The following is a 16,036-nucleotide window of genomic DNA, read 5'->3' on the forward strand; positions in this document are numbered from 1 at the left end:
AGAAAAGGGTACAAAGGGAACGGGACTAAAATTAGCTTTTTTTTTCGTTCTAATACCATCAATTTTAGGACAACTAAATATACAAGTAAATTAATTAGAGCCAATTTATGTTATTTAAATGCAACTGAACGTTTCGTCCTTATCAGGGCGCGGCAAAAGGAGTCGTGCAAGTTTTAATACTTGATACTTTGTAATTCATACCGACAAAATGCATCATTTTCACAGGAGTTCGAAGTGCCAATTCCAAAGAACGCACTGATCGCACTAATTGCTGCAATTCTGATGGTACAAGCGAGCATTGATGATCCGTGCCCTTCATACTTCTGTCTAAAGTTATATGCTTCTCTATTACCTATATAAAACAGGAAAATTATTTGTACTATTTGTACTTACACTATTACAAAGCAAATGGGGGTGAAAATTTTGTGAATATTCTCGCCTTATTTAACTTTTATAGTTACAAATTTACGTACCTTAGCTCCTAAAGCGACAGCTGCTATAACGACCTTTATTCCCAACTCATGACCAGAGTAACCCACGGGAATATTAAAACTGTTAGCGTAATCCTGTAGAACTCTCAGATTGCAGTCTTCGTATGGCGTAGGATATGCCGACACGCAATGTAGTAAACAGAACTGTTTATGATGACTTGATATCATATTGTAGATGGTTGTCACAGTTGCCTTATCTATCATTCCTGTAGAAACTATCAGTGGAACCTTCTTGGAGGCAGCATATTTTATGAAAAGTAGATTGTTGGAGTCCCCAGACCCTATCTTGATGAATGGTACTTTCAGACTGAGTAAAAAGTTAAACGATTCCTGAAATTTGAGATGTCACGTTAGGAATATGCACAGAGTAAATTATTTTAGGCCATTCTTAAATATTTTATATCACTAGCTTTCGCCCGCGACTCCTTCAGCGTGGAATAAAAAGAAACAAAAGCAAGTAGCCTATGTGTTCTTCCAGACTGTATTATACATCAATGCCAAATTTCATCCAGATCCGTTCAGCCGTTAAGCCTACAAACTCTAACAAACACCATATAAACTTTCGCATTTAAAAATTAGTAAGAAGTAAGATTTACACCATAGAAGAAGAAAACAGCTATAAATGTTTGAAAGTACCATATCCATCGCAGAAGCTGTAAACAAAATATTAAGATCTTGTGAATATTTTAACAGAATTCGATATTGTTCTTTGGTAAATTCTAAATGTCGTTTGTGGTCGCCGTATGTCGAACCCCATGAATTGGTGTTATTATACGGTTGTTCTAAGCGTTGTTTTGTAAACTTTTCTTCGAGATTACTCTTTTGGAATTTAACGCAATCGGCGCCGGCTTCCTGTAATTAAGTATGAAATGCTGTAAAAGCGATAGACGAAGATATATTAAACATAAACCAATGGACTATAATCTAGTTTTCAGTTTAAAAACTTAAGACTAACCGTATTTCTACCTTAAAGGTTACTTAGCTTACTCTTGCGCTGATAAAAACACTTTTTGTTAGGCTTTTTGGTTATTTGATGTTTATTTATCTGTTTAAATATATTTTTGTAGTTCTTACTTAACGTGACTTAAAGTTAAATTTAAGTTAAGTCATATGAAACGATAATTATTTGAACAATGTTGACTAAGCTGTTTAGTAAAGGTTCCGGCATTTTTTACATTTAACAATTCAAATAAGATTCTTTGAAATTTAAACTTACCTTAGCCGCTTTTATCAGTTTTTTTGCAATCTCGATATCACCTTGATGATTTTGTCCAATTTCAGCGATAATAAAACACGGGCTGTTACCACCGATTTTAACATTATTTGTAAGAATTACTGTATTCATATTTAATTTTTAACGTCTTCGGAAAGATTCCAATAACATGGGAGTTGGCTCGGTCGCACTCAAATATGAAGGTCGAATTAATTTTTCGGGCACTGCATGTGGAGGGCTCAAACGAATTCAATAAAATGATACTAAGATAACCATGATTCAAAATATCTTATTCGGGACATTCCCAGATTTCGCTTTTACGACGATTTTAAACCACAGGTAAAACATTATTATTCATAGTAAACACATTACTTGTAAAAAACACATAAATAATTGCATTTTTTAAATATCACTCCAAAAAATACTCTTATTTTGTGTAAACTCAATAACTACAGGCTACTGTATTCAAAATACAAGCCGATATTAATTACATTTTACAACCAAAATACACTTAAAAGATTAAAATTTTTCAACGGTACAGACAAATAAATGACAAATAAAAATTGATAGATTTATTATACACTTTGTACATGGAAATTTACATTAACTTCAGTCATCCATTTAATTGACTGTGCATGTAGCTATTTTAACAATGTCGCTATGATTTTTAAATCTATCATTAATGGCACGATTTACTCTCGACTCGGTCATCTTTCCCAGGAAGTTTGAAATATAACGACCTGCTTCGATCAATTTGACCAAATCAACATCGGTATTAACTCCAAGGCCGTATAAAAAGTATACTAAGTCTTCCGTTGCTAAGTTTCCAGTGGCCCCGCGAGCGTATGGACATCCCCCAAGACCTGAGATTGATGAATCCACAGTCTTAATGCCGAACTGAAACAAATTGCGCATATAAATCATGGCATTCTACGAAAACAGGGCCAGAAAGCTTCGTTTATTACGAAATTAAAGAAAAAAATATGTAATAAATAACCACTTTAAAAAAAACCTCAATTGTTGGATTCTTAAGATTTTTTCAAAGTTGGAATTCGCAATTCCTTAATATTCTTCCGTTGAGAGTTAAAAACTCTTTAGTTATAGCGGATATTAATGGCTGGAAATAACCATCGGACTTCCGTCTGTCCGTTAGCGCGTTATAAAAAGTATTTATTTTGTTATTATGAAAAAAAAAAATACAATGTAAATAAAAAGGAAGCAGGAAAAAGTTTCAAGAGTTCTGTATGCTTCCTACTTCCGAACTATTTAACTCGATAATTGCTTAGAAGGATATTTCTAGTTTTAGATCGTTTCGATTTTGATAATTTTTTGCACACTCATTGTGAGCTAACTTGCATTTAAAAAAAACCTTGTTAATATGGTTTTATTTTGATTTGTAAATAATAATAGAATCATTTATCTCTTATCAAGATAAAAGCTATATGACAAGAGATTATTTACTTTTCAGACTTATCTTTCCCATTACATAATATTTAGAAATTTCTCTACAATTGTATTAATTTTAATAAAAAGAAACAAACTAAACTTACTTCTAATCCAGCAAGTAAATTGGAGAGACCTTGACCATAACTGTCATGGAAATGTAATGCTAAGTTCTCCGGCTTAGCAACTTTAACCACCTCATGCATAAGTTTTTTCACCGATCCGGCCGTGCCCACTCCTATTGTATCGCCCAGTGACACCTCATAGCAACCCATTGCAAACAGCTCTTCTGTTATCTGTAAAATAGAATAAAACCGATTGTATTAAACAGGAAAGGTTATAGCATTATTGCTGACATAGACAAGATTTTACAGCATGACTAAATTGGAAAACAAACTCATTCAAAATAAGGCAAAGTGCCACCAAGGCCCCCTTTTTATTCCACCCTTTAAGACCGGTGCCCCGGCCGTTTGCACCACCTCGCCCAGTCCTAACACTGATATTGGTTATAAAGGTTTCTAATATCATACTGTTTCTTAAGTTATTGCACAATTCATTATATTTTATTATGAAAATATTCCACTATTTAGAAAATTCAAGTGTATGTTACCTTGGCTATAATTTTAGGATGAATGGGACCATCATATGGGCATCCCACAACACAAGATATATAGCCTCGAACCCTCAAACCGTCTTTTATAGCCTGAACAGCGACTTCTTTAAATCTTTTTAAGCCTTCTTCAACAGAACAATTTAAATTTTTCTGTGAAAATCCTTCTGATCCAGCAGGAAATATGGCAATTTCTTCAATGTTGCATTTTATCTGTAATGAATATAAGTTTTATTAATAAAAAGATATACCAAAGTAATACTGTAATCAATAATGAACAAATGACAAAAGAATTCTTAAATCTTAAGAAAAAAAAAACAATGTTTTACTTACAGCTGTTTCATAGCCTTTTAAATTGGGTATCAGTACTGGATAATTTACTCCAGGACTTCTTTTAATGGTTTTCATTACTTCAACACCATCACTCATTTGTTTCATCCATTTTGGACTTACAAAACTGTAATGATTAGAAACTTTAAGCTATGTACAAAACAAACTCAACATATTTCTAATTGTAAAGATTACCTTGCGGATTCAATATTTTTGATACCAGCTGCAGCAAGTTTATGTATAAGTTCCACTTTCATATCAGTAGGTACAAATTTGGACTCATTTTGTAAGCCATCTCGAGGTCCAACTTCGTAAATTCTTATATCGGGAACCGTGCTCTGTAAACATGATTTACACTGGCACAAATTATTTTCGTTTAAGTTGTATTAAATGTCTAGATATTTGCAGTTCAAAGGTGAAGGAAAATTTAACTAGTTAAAAAAGGGAATAGTACTTTGTGAATTTGAAAATACTTACTAGTGTTCGAATATAATTGTGTTCGTTCTTTGTTTTTAACTTTATCACTCTCTTTAATGCATGCATTTTTAAACTTTTCTAATAACTTATCTCTATTCTATTAAAAACGAGTTTGCTCTCGCAGTAATAATATGCAAATAAAACTTGTCTTTTGTCTTACAAGGTCGTATTTACCAAACATTTCTTATCAGACTGGTTTTAGATAATGATAAGAAACTTCAAAATCAAATTCAGACACATGAAGATTATAACTATACCCTCTAATGTATTTTAGCTTTATGCCTAGTACACACTTAGCCAGTACAGTTGGAAAGTAACAAAGGCCAGGCGAGGCTTGTAAAGGCTCACTCAATGGAACGCCCAACTGTTGTGGCCAAGTGTGAACCTGGCATTAGGATCATTTCATAAACAAACGAAAATCATACAAAACAGCAAATATAGCGGTTGAAGAAAGAAAATTATTCTTCGAGCTGGCTGGAACCCCTTGTTGCAAAGGTTCCAGTTCTATTGATATAAAAATGGCAAGATAGAAATAAGTTGCCAGGTTTTTTATTTTTGTTGCCATTTTTTGTCACTAGTTGTCAGTTGTCATAAGTTGTCACTGTCACTAACGCTTATTGGATTTTCAGATTCATCGTTGGTTATTTTGCCGGTGAATTAAGTAATAATTGTTGATAAGAAGAATTAAATACATTTTAAAACAATGGGTAATTGATTTTTTTAATGAGATAAAGTTCAAAGTAAACTGTAAATGTTTATATTTCAATTTATTAAAACATTTCAGCGGTAAACAGTGCCACGTCTTTCGTTTTATCCAGCATCCTCACATTGTTGATATTTTCTGGGATGCAAATGTATAAACCACTTCTAGTACGGTCGCCGATCACAATCATATTTGGAGGTTATCTTGGTTCACTGATGTTCTTATTTTTTGTAACAGTATCCTTTTTAAGTATGTAATTTGCTTCTTTTAGGTGTTAACTCATTTACTCTAAACATTTAGAGATATGTGAAAACTTATAGATGAATGAATAATGCATTTATTGTGCAAATTTCAGTATTTTTATTGACTATTGTCATTTGTGAAATTGCATTTTTGTTATTATGCTATCCATCTTGATGAAAGTGCTCTTACATTTATTTAGATAATGATCTCAGATGCCCATACATCATAGGTTTGTGAAAATTTCTGTATAAATGCTAGTTCGCTCTAGTGAGTGGAATAATTATATCCTTAATGGTTTATTCAGGCAGTAGGAAACTTAGAAGCAACATTATTTGGTAAAAACTTTCAATTAAAACTGCCAGAAATTGTTCTGTCCATGGCAATATCACTCATTGCTGCGGGAATGGTGCATCGGATTTGTTTCACAACTTGGTAAACAATTTTATTCACTTTAACTATTATGATTATGGAAAGAAATGCTAGTAGAAATACTTATTGTACCTGTCTGTATAATTATAGCATTATTGTCAGTTAGTGTTATGAAGATTAATAATAAGGTTTTATTGTATTAGTATAAATCTCTGGTTATTACTGATGTTTTTAAAATGTGTTTCATAGATGATAGGAAAATAATCACTTTGATTTTTAATATTTATTGTTTATAATCTACATAACCTATGTAAAAGTCTTTTAATGTATCATTTTTATTTACAGTTTGATATTTTCTCTCATGACAATCTACTACATGAACAAGCTGTCACAGAAAGCATATGCAACGGTAGCCCCAGTCGCCGCCCCCGCCAAATCACGTAGACATAAATGAGATGTTTAATATTATTATATTTTTAATTTTTATACTGATAGAATAAAATCACATTTCCAGACTATCTTCCTTTTTATATTAACATGAATAAAATATTATTTTTAAATGGTTGGATTTTTTAAACCCAGTATAGAAAAATTGCCTTGTTTGGAATAAAACAAACTTCTATATGCCGCCAGCCGCCGGATTCCCCGATGTCATGCATACCTACAGAAAGACAAAGCAGATATTCCAAGCAAGTATAAAAACAAAGTCTCATATGACTCACAAACAGACATTTAAAATAATCTTACCAGTCTCTATCTTATCATTTATTTTAATGATACAATAGAATATACTTTGAATTGTATATCGAAAAACAATTTTTTTACTGATTAGGCTACTTTTTCCACTTTTAGACACACATTCAGTGTGTGTGTGTGTCATTCAATGTGTACACAGTGTAACAGTGTATAACTATTTTTATACAAAATATGTTGTCGCAAAAAATTAGCAGTGCATGGTTTTAAAGTTACGTACAATCAGATCCTATTGTGTCTGTAAATTTAGATAGAATGTTGAGTTTGCTACGTAACTAAGATTAAATATCTGTTATCAAGTCAAATCTTCGAATGAGGATCATTCTCGTTTATCTAAAGCGGTTGATATATGAGTCAACAAGATATTGTATAACTAACCAAAAACTTTATTTTTTAGTCAGATAGTTACAGGTATTTGCAAGAGTAAACTTTCGAACCCGGACCTCCTATTGGTTAAATGAATCGATCGATCTTGAATAGTGAGGTGTCCATCGGGTCATTTAATATTGCTTGTTTATAGTTGTTAATTATACGGCAAATAAAGAAAAAAAAATCATAAATGATTTATTATTGTGCATACAAATGTTTCGCAATTATTTTGCATTCATGCTGGTACGACTTCATTCTTCAATGCTTATTTAAAAACCTGTTCGCACGAACCGGTAGGATGCCTCCGCTGAATCACGGCATAATACCCTTGCAATAACTTTCGCACCTATTGTATTCGAGTATACAAAAAGATTAGATAGGACAAAAAAAGGATTTAAAAAGCCACGCATAATACAAACAGTGATTCAAAATTAAGTACATTAAGACAGAGGATTTGGATCGCTGAAATATTAAAACATGTTTCCTCAGTCAGTTTCCCTATTAAAATTATAAATTTTCTTCATCATCACCAGCTCACTATACGTCACCCTTGAGGGGCTCACCTGTGACTCTAAGTTAGGGTGACTAGGCCACAGTCAACCACGCTCCCATACTGCGGGTTGGTTGACTTAACACATATCTTTGAATTTCTTCGCCGATATGTGCAGGTTGCATCATGATGTTTTCCTTCACCGTAAGAACGTCGGGTAAATTATGTGCATATAAAATTCTAAAAATCGATATTCACATTGGTATATGGCGGGATTCGAACTTAAGACCTGTGGATTTCAAGTCAAATGCTCCAACCCCTGTGCCACCGACGCTCTAAATATCTCCAAATATTCTATTGATACCCAAACTTCAGACAAAAATGTATATCTGTAAAAGCTAGATGCCCAGATATCAAGTCCAAAACATCTGCCAGCTCTATTAAGCCAAAAACGTCCTGTCGGTAAAAGGCAGATTTAATTTTTCTCCATTGTAACAATAGCAAAAAAAGGCAAATCATATTGGAATTCAACCGCATTAAAATTCTCTTCGACCTATTGCTTCATTGCAAATGGTATACGATCGAAATTGATTCCAGTACACGCGCTCAATTGAATATTCGCTCACCGATGTTCCCTACTCGGCCTCTTGCTTATGCAATGAGTGTCAAGGGTCACATGAAATGTCAACCAATTATTGCTCATCTGCTGAGGAATTACTGCTGATTATTTTACAATGAAACATGACTGTGTTGGTTAAATTGAATTACGAATTAATACTTTTTTATTGACAGAATCATCATCATCCATCTTATCCTACTCCCGTAGGGTCGGCGCGGCAGGATTTTGTCCTCCAAATAACTATCATATGCCGTCTCAGTCACCACTCCCTTTTTGATCATGTCACCTTTCACGCAATCCATCCATCTCTTTCTAGGTCTACCACTACCAGTGTACCCTTCCACACCCATAACTTATATATAACATAAATTTAATTATCTTTAATAAGCATAAGGTTATCGTTAGTTTTCAACTTTAAAATTAAAACAGACATGTATCTTGGCAATGAGTCATAGTTCATTTTTTTATTCACCAGGGGAGTTATTACTTGTATGCGACATTATTCAAATATTTATATATACTTAGCAAATGTTGATGTGATTCAAATCATAACTTCAATTGAGTGTAAAATGCATTATTTTGTATACATTCTTGATGTTCTTAAAAAGGGTAAACTTTAAAAGAAAATAATATTGTTAATCAAAGTTTATTTATTAACTTTTAATCAATTCATGAATATAAACATACTTTTCTCTTAACTATTAGATATGTGAACTAAATAATTTAAGAGTTAGTAGTTTATTTGTTAATTACAATAAGTTTGAAATCAAACAATTGATTGGTTAAAAAAAAATCAAAGGAAGTAAATAAAATCAATTTAAATATTTAAATGAATTAAAATAATAAATAATCGCTAAATAAATCTTTGAGTTACAAATAAGGCTTTTAGTAATCTATTTTAAAAATTACAATTCACATCTCACTCAGTGGAGAATATAAGGTTACCTTGTTCGATATGCAAGCAAAATTGTTATATAATTGTGTTCCTCAGCGCAACCTAAGTCATAAAAGTGGCATAACAGAGGGCTATAATGCTTTCTCATAACATTATTAACAAAGGTAAAGGACAAAAACCATCAAAATCATTTAATTCTATCTCTCAGACTGCACAGAGAGAAAAACAATCATATAAGTTTATCAATAAAACTAATATAAATCTATGAAAGTAAAGACTTGTTCATCTAGTGCCAAAATCTACTCTAAACCCAGTTAAGACAATAACTATAGTTGGACCTTGACAGCATTTTACACCTAAAGTGGTTATAATTAATAAATGACGTAAAATCACTTAATAATTTTTTTATATTGCACAGATATCATCAATGAAATTGAAAAATACTTCTTTATATGAAAGCTACTTTTACAAAGGTATCAAGTCATATAAGAAAAACATTCATATTAGAGGACCATTAACTCAGCCTTTTTTAATCTGATTTGTGTATGGTTTTACTAGTTGGTTAAGTGTAAATATTAATATTTATTAATTCATGACCAAACATGATTCACCAACTTATACATGTCACTGATCAATTGTGAATGCTGTCCTTTTATAATTTGCCTACAAATTTTAAAGAACTAATGAGATATTCTAACACTTTTATAAAATGAGGTAATTTATATAATAAATGGAATTAAATAAACATTTTCCACAAACCAACTAATAAATAGTTTTCTATATTTAGATATGATTCATAGGATTATTAATCATCATGACATACATATGGTTTCAAGTTGGATTTACCGAGTTTTTTTATTACACTTGCGTAAATATGTTGAAAATATTGCTACATTAAAATTGCAAAATTGACAACTATTTTATTTGTCCATTGTAGTTTAAACATACAAAAAATAAAATGTAACAATTCTTAAAAGATTTATTTTAATGAATTGCCATAAATAGTATTGTAAATAACTACATAATTCAGTAATTACATATGAACTGAGACCTGAAGTAGTACATAAACATTTTTCAACAAATTTCATGTGCACTTTAACAAATTGGGAATGTTTTTACTCATGGACAAAAAATATGGGATATATTTGGCACTCAGGTTAAAGTGATCACTTAACAGGTGATATTTGCTTTTTTGCTTTATTGCTAAAAGATATTAAGTTTAGATAACATTGACATGTTTGTTATATATAAAGTGAGTATGTTTTTATTATAATGGCTATTAATTTAATAATTCTCATAGTATTTTATTAAATGAAATTTGCTGTATCACAGATTTAGTAAAATTTATAAGGCACAAACAGTTGAAGAAATATTTTACTAGCAATTAATGTAAGGAAGTACACTTGTATTTTATCTGCACAATAAAGAAGAAATTATTTAGTCTATAACTAGGAATCTCATAACTCAACTGACAAATACTTACCTAAGATTATTTTATAATACTGTGCCACAGTTTTCAAGACATCCAATATCTTTTGTTAAAATTTAAATTATACCATAAGTTATCCACTATGACACAATCTTTGCATTAATAATTTTTATTTTGGATGGACTCGATTCTGTAAAGTTTTTTCAAAATAGTGATTATCATAAAAATATAATTCACTTCTGATGGTAAATATAGATTTCAGAAAGTTTTAAATTCACTTGTTTCTGATATGCATACTGTTATTTCTTGTATATGGGTTTTGTAAGATTCTTGGTGTTGTTTCCATCACTCTAAGTAACAATTCATCTAGATAATTTTCTAAATCTTTGTTCTTTTTCTTTTCAGATTCCGCATCTTTCTGCATGTTATAGATCATGACAATTAAATCTTCTCTTGTCTTTCCATCAAACTGTTGCAGGACAGTCTTGGGAATGTTATTAAATGCTGGATTAATAGAATCTTCTTCAACAATGTTCTCTTCACCAACAATAATTCTCTCCTCTAACAATTTCTTTGGTTTGTTATTGTTACCAAACTTTTTAAAGAACTTTGGACTAGGCTTCTCTTTTAGAGAACTGGGACTATCCAGTTTCTTATTTCTTTCTAGACTTGATGACTTTTCTCTATCAATAGTACTCTGACTGTTGGATTTTGGACGGGAGTAAAGTTTTTGAGACCACTCATCATTTTTATCTATGACTTGTGCAGGCAGCTGGGGTGCTGTGAATGTGTCTAAGCTCAAGCGGACAGGTTTTTGAGGTGCTAACTTATCCGGAACTGCTAAATTACTGCTTGTTGATCTTCTCAGAAACTCTCCACCTCCCAGGTTTTCAAGGGAGGCATTAACAGGAGATGGAGTATATTTATGGCCTCTAGGTAGTGTGTGAACATTGAGTGAACTCCCAGAACTCTTATGGGACAGGTCATCAAAGGCAAATTCATCGTCATCTTCACTAATTACACCTGGGTCTGCTTCCCCTGATAATCTTTTAGGGGTCGAATGGTCAGGCGTCAGCAAAGTCGGAGTTTTAAGATTCCCCACACTGCCATCTAGTGATAAAGAATCACTTTTCTTATCTTTCTTGGTCAGATTAATTTTGGAACCGAGATTCTTAGCAAATTTCTTAATACCTTTACGTTTTTCAATGCTTCCGATACTCATAAGGCTTCCGCCTACATTTTGAGCAATACTTGACAAAGACGATTTATGTTTTTCCTTCTTACTAAGATCCGTCAGGCTTCCTTCTTTTACGGTAAAACCTATTTTCACTTCAAGCTCACCCCTTTTCTTATCATTTTCTTTTCCAGTTTTACCTTGCAATGTATACCAGCGATTTCTTGGACGTTCATATACATCGAGGTCTTTTAACGGAATCGATACTTGACCTAATAAGTGATCCTTTACAAAATCTTCATCGTATACTTTTAAAACGATTTCAGCAGTATTACCGTGAGTTGGAATGCGTAGTTCACATTCTTCTAACCATTCGACGTTCTCAGTAGCTTTGTGTTTCACGGAAGTTTGAAACTTTTCTTTACTGAGGGCAATGGTAACAAAACAGTTATTTGTACCGTTTTTACCTTTGATTAGTAATCCACGGGCTCTTTGGACTGTCACTTGCACATGTGTTGGATCCCACATTTTATTAAAACAAATAGTAATAACGGAGCAATATTTTTGTTGATGGAATGTACAAAAAAACTACTGTTATACAAACGATGAGCTGTCGCAGTCAATAATCATAGACCGTCACCCGTCACCCGTCACAATTTGTTTGTTGAGTTCCGTTCAGTCATTCGCACAATGTCATTCAATCAATTACTCATAGACCATAGACTTAACGTCAACGTCAAGTTTGTTTTTAATTTCCAATATTTACAGCTCTGGACTCTTGGTCATCTGAGCAACGATAAATGAAAATGTTAAAAAAATAAAGTTCACAATATTCTAACAGTTAAACGACTACCTAACATGACCTCAATCTATAAACGTTTTTAACACTCTGAAGAACCTCCAGCTGTTCTTTGAATTGGAGAAAGGGTAAATGAACAATGGACACCAAGAAGTGATCATCGATACCAATGGACATTTGCAAAATCAGAGGAACTGCAGGTAATAAATTCACTTTTGGAAGGACGCAAGGTCGTAGTGGTTTCGAAATACCCATTGTTTTTGTTAAGGCTATTGGACAGTCAGCTATTATTAAAAGTAAAGGTCGGTATTGTTTGTAAAACTAAAAGGCCATTAACGCATATAATGCAGTTCCTCCGGTGTTTTGTGCCCATGATGACCTAGGTATTTCAGGACCTTGTGGAGCCCTTAATCTTATATAAAAATAGCATATAACAACGAATAAAAACTATTAGACTAAAATACAAATTTTATTACTGCGATATTTACAGATAACTTAACATACAAATTAAGCCACATACACGGAAGTAGTGAAGACAAAATGTAAACAACATAATTATTTTATAATGTTAATTGTAGTTTAACGTTTCTAATGCAACATTTATTACGATAAAACCAATTTAATGCAGTTGGCTACCAACTTTAGGGCACCACTTTAATGCCACAACCATTGATCAGTGATCAATTAATTTTTGAAATCAACATGTGTTTTTTGTAGCTATCTCTCAGGCGCAGTAATTTCATCCTGCCGATGCGGGGTACCGCATTTGTTGCATAACATTTTGAATTCCTGCAATTAATAAAATAATGATGTGATATATTTACAAATCATGTAAGAAATTAAACAAGAAAAAAAACTAAAAACACTGATACAATTAATACACTCACAGTTAATATATTTTTTTTAATACAATGCAATATGAAATGCAGTGTTTCAGCTCAAATTATGCTTAAATATTTACCAGGTTATAAAATTCGCGAACTCGGTTCATGACAATTTGATGACATTTTGGATGCCACGATACTGGGTTCATGAAATTGGCCGTCCTTGTCGCGATGTTCTCTAGATCTTTGAGATTATCTGGTTCTGGTGGAGGCACGGTACTGAATGCTTTGTCTAAAGTATCTTTGTCCGTCTCAATTTCTTTCGGCAAATTCACCATGACGGGGACGTTGCTCGCTTTGAGTGTTACTTCAAAATGACATTGTACTTTCGATTCCAGTTTGCAACAACTATTCAATTGTCTATGGAGGGGGGATTTATACCTGACTTTACCTATTGTCTTAAGTCTTTTGTTAGACGAAAGGAGGTTTAATTTTTTTGTATTAATATACGTTAATATAATAGGATTTTGAATATGGTGTAAATAATATATTAGATACTTAATTTTAATGTCTCGTGCTAAGAGTACCCAAAGATTACTTGTTATATCTCACATTATTACCATGAATCTTCAAGAAAACAAAGTTGCGAAGATATTATTGAACTTATTACTGTAGTAAGGAATAGTCAGACAACTTTTACACCTATATGAAACAAAAAGTCGCGTCTAAATTATACGGAACGTATAAAAGATGATTGGATTTTTCTTCGAAAGAGAATACAAGAATTGTATTTGTATTTTTAAAGTTTTTCGTCGAATCTAATTTAAAGAATATTATTTGAACACGGATTATAATAAAACATAGATTTGTGTCTATTTAAGTAGTAAAAATGAAAAGACTTTAATAGGCAATTTAAAATCTATGTAATTTATAGTTAATTAGGGTAACCATTTACATCCATATTATTATAGCTAACTCTATAATCTCTATACTCTTCATTTTTTTTTCTAAATTAAACCCGAATGTGAAAAATGAAGTCTAAGTAATACGTATTAATGTGTAAATCATTGAATTTTGTAATTCAAAGTCGAAAGTTTACGGTCCACGTCATGAAGCCTCGGTAAGCAGATGCTACTCACAAACAAACATAGCAAAACAAACTCGTTATCTTTAATTACGTATAAGTTGGCGAAGGTTTCAATTAATGTTCTCAGTTAATTGCTAATTAAGGTTGTATATTAAATGTAAACATTTTTGTTTGTAGAGAGCTACAATAATACGTTGAACTTTCATGCGCATGTAAACATCAAACAAGATTTCATACTTTTACACAACTTGAGAGAAATAGTATTTTTTTGCTAAAGAATGTTATGAATTTACATAATAGAATATGTTATTGTATACAGAAATTATTATAAACGACAAAAGATATATTTTATTCAACAAATATAATTTAGTAACTGTTTGTGAATATAAATTACAATTTTTAATGCCTATTCAAGTCGGTTTGATTTCAAAAATACTGACTCTAAAGTCTAAAGGTACAAATAAGTTACAATGTCTCAGGTCGTAAAGTAGTAAATGCGCCAATTAATAAACAACCCTAAAAGGCTTACCTAAGGCGTTGTTAATTTAGTGGGTTTACGACTTGCTATTCATAAATCCAGGTTATTACTTTTAAAAGATTTTATGGCTTTACTCTTAACCGTGTTAATCGCTAAAGCTTTATTTCTGGAAGACCAACATTGATCCTACAATTTTCCATAACAATGAAATGAATGTGCAATAAACAATGCATATTCTTAGGATTATCGCGAAGACAGAAAAAATGTGATGTTGGTTTTGGTGTGTGTAGATTTAATTTGTCTTTGTTTAAAAAGTTTTCTGACTAAAGGGAAATGAATCAAGTGACGGAAATTGTAGTTTATGACTAGTTTTAGTGGAATCCGGACGAAATGTGTTGCATCTACAATGCTGCAGAAGTGTGAGAAGTGACGTAACAAAGCCCTTGTTGCAGCGTTAAGTCTTTAAAAATCGTCACCTTTGATGTCGATTCTTTGAGATTCATGTTTAATACGAGTTGTATTTGAAACTGCCTATGTCATGTAAATGTATACAGTCGTATAATAAGTAGACAGGGAAAAATACGGATTTTTATCGCAAGCCGAGAATTCGCTGTTAATCTCTACTACATTGAAAAATCTATTTGCATTCAGTGTCTTGGTTAGTTTGTTGAGCAGAAGTTTATATTTAAAAACATATGTAGCATTGCTAAATTGTTTTAATTTATTAAAAAAATATAAATAATCTTCGCAGATTATCTCTCTTTAGTATAAATAATATATGGCACATAATTAATTATAACATAAGTTTAAGCTAAAGTTTCTAAAGCCGCTAACGCTCGGGGGCTAATAACTCGTCCTGATTATGTGGGCCACTGCATTTTTCGCAGAGAATCATAAAATTCTGAAAATATAAAAAGTTCATTTTACTTCAATTCATAGGTTATTTTAGATAACTTATCAATTTGTAACATGTAATTCTTACCATGTTATATTGTTGTCTTAGTAGATCCATAACATGTACGTAACTATTCGGTGTTTTCGTTCCATGTTTTTCCATAAGTCTAACTGAACGTCGAGCTAATTTCTCTAATTGGTGTAATCCAGTGGGTTCGCTATGCCGTTTCATTTCTTCTCTACTTCGTCCAAGTCTCATGCCCCATGCGTGATGACTTCTTGTTCTTAACCTTTCTCTGTCATCATCTTGTACATTTCTTAAAGATATTGCAGGTAAGTTAACCAT

The 16,036-nt window shown here is 32.0% G+C and overlaps 5 protein-coding genes across 6 annotated transcripts; 1 reads left to right on the top strand and 4 right to left on the bottom strand.

Annotated features, from left to right (window-relative positions):
• LOC106100789 (sialic acid synthase-like) lies at positions 1-2,215 on the bottom strand. Its single transcript, XM_013279814.1, has 4 exons — positions 1,708-2,215; positions 1,128-1,343; positions 474-821; positions 1-352 (listed from the first exon to the last, which is right to left on the bottom strand). The coding sequence occupies exons 1-4, from the start codon at positions 1,834-1,836 to the stop codon at positions 143-145; spliced, it is 903 nt and encodes a 300-aa protein (XP_013135268.1). The 5' UTR covers positions 1,837-2,215; the 3' UTR covers positions 1-142.
• Positions 2,216-2,261: 46 nt separating this feature from the next.
• Positions 2,262-4,869, bottom strand: LOC106100787 (hydroxymethylglutaryl-CoA lyase, mitochondrial). Of its 2 annotated transcripts, none has more exons than XM_013279812.1 (6): positions 4,565-4,869; positions 4,283-4,443; positions 4,091-4,214; positions 3,758-3,970; positions 3,255-3,443; positions 2,262-2,601 (listed from the first exon to the last, which is right to left on the bottom strand). In XM_013279812.1, exons 1-6 carry the CDS (start codon positions 4,628-4,630, stop codon positions 2,326-2,328), a joined length of 1,029 nt encoding a protein of 342 aa, XP_013135266.1. In that variant the 5' UTR covers positions 4,631-4,869; the 3' UTR covers positions 2,262-2,325. The 2 variants fall into 2 exon arrangements, with proteins under 2 accessions (XP_013135266.1, XP_013135267.1); XM_013279813.1 differs by having other exon boundaries at positions 4,283-4,425; positions 4,565-4,865.
• Positions 4,870-5,149: 280 nt separating this feature from the next.
• On the top strand, positions 5,150-6,397 carry LOC106100790 (protein KRTCAP2 homolog). Its single transcript, XM_013279815.1, has 4 exons — positions 5,150-5,271; positions 5,349-5,503; positions 5,815-5,942; positions 6,225-6,397. The coding sequence occupies exons 1-4, from the start codon at positions 5,268-5,270 to the stop codon at positions 6,331-6,333; spliced, it is 396 nt and encodes a 131-aa protein (XP_013135269.1). The 5' UTR covers positions 5,150-5,267; the 3' UTR covers positions 6,334-6,397.
• Positions 6,398-9,923: 3,526 nt separating this feature from the next.
• Positions 9,924-12,268, bottom strand: LOC106100746 (rab11 family-interacting protein 2). The gene has a single exon (XM_013279759.1). It carries the CDS (start codon positions 12,134-12,136, stop codon positions 10,709-10,711), a length of 1,428 nt encoding a protein of 475 aa, XP_013135213.1. The 5' UTR covers positions 12,137-12,268; the 3' UTR covers positions 9,924-10,708.
• Positions 12,269-15,625: 3,357 nt separating this feature from the next.
• On the bottom strand, positions 15,626-16,036 carry LOC106100325. Its single transcript, XM_013279148.1, has 2 exons — positions 15,779-16,036; positions 15,626-15,697 (listed from the first exon to the last, which is right to left on the bottom strand). The coding sequence occupies exons 1-2, from the start codon at positions 16,034-16,036 to the stop codon at positions 15,626-15,628; spliced, it is 330 nt and encodes a 109-aa protein (XP_013134602.1).

This window comes from Papilio polytes, unplaced genomic scaffold (assembly GCF_000836215.1).
Source record: "Papilio polytes unplaced genomic scaffold, Ppol_1.0 DF824047.1, whole genome shotgun sequence".
Taxonomy (NCBI): domain Eukaryota; kingdom Metazoa; phylum Arthropoda; class Insecta; order Lepidoptera; family Papilionidae; genus Papilio; species Papilio polytes.

What these genes read in the sequence shown, in the direction of transcription:
- LOC106100789 (XM_013279814.1), bottom strand. Translation starts at nt 1,836, where the DNA reads ATGAATACAGTAATTCTTACAAATAATGTTAAAATCGGTGGTAACAGC. An exon ending in AACTGATAAAAGCGGCTAAG is followed by an intron (nt 1,344 to 1,707) that starts GTAAGTTTAAAT and finishes ACTTAATTACAG; the next exon opens with GAAGCCGGCGCCGATTGCGT. An exon ending in CAGCTTCTGCGATGGATATG is followed by an intron (nt 822 to 1,127) that starts GTACTTTCAAAC and finishes CTCAAATTTCAG; the next exon opens with GAATCGTTTAACTTTTTACT.
- LOC106100787 (XM_013279812.1), bottom strand. Translation starts at nt 4,630, where the DNA reads ATGCATGCATTAAAGAGAGTGATAAAGTTAAAAACAAAGAACGAACAC. An exon ending in ACAATTATATTCGAACACTA is followed by an intron (nt 4,444 to 4,564) that starts GTAAGTATTTTC and finishes AATTTGTGCCAG; the next exon opens with TGTAAATCATGTTTACAGAG. An exon ending in AAAAATATTGAATCCGCAAG is followed by an intron (nt 4,215 to 4,282) that starts GTAATCTTTACA and finishes TAATCATTACAG; the next exon opens with TTTTGTAAGTCCAAAATGGA.
- LOC106100790 (XM_013279815.1), top strand. An exon ending in TGTTCTTATTTTTTGTAACA is followed by an intron (nt 5,504 to 5,814) that starts GTATCCTTTTTA and finishes TGGTTTATTCAG; the next exon opens with GCAGTAGGAAACTTAGAAGC. An exon ending in CGGATTTGTTTCACAACTTG is followed by an intron (nt 5,943 to 6,224) that starts GTAAACAATTTT and finishes TTTTATTTACAG; the next exon opens with TTTGATATTTTCTCTCATGA.
- LOC106100746 (XM_013279759.1), bottom strand. Translation starts at nt 12,136, where the DNA reads ATGTGGGATCCAACACATGTGCAAGTGACAGTCCAAAGAGCCCGTGGA.
- LOC106100325 (XM_013279148.1), bottom strand. Translation starts at nt 16,036, where the DNA reads ATGGTTAACTTACCTGCAATATCTTTAAGAAATGTACAAGATGATGAC. An exon ending in TAAGACAACAATATAACATG is followed by an intron (nt 15,698 to 15,778) that starts GTAAGAATTACA and finishes TTATATTTTCAG; the next exon opens with AATTTTATGATTCTCTGCGA.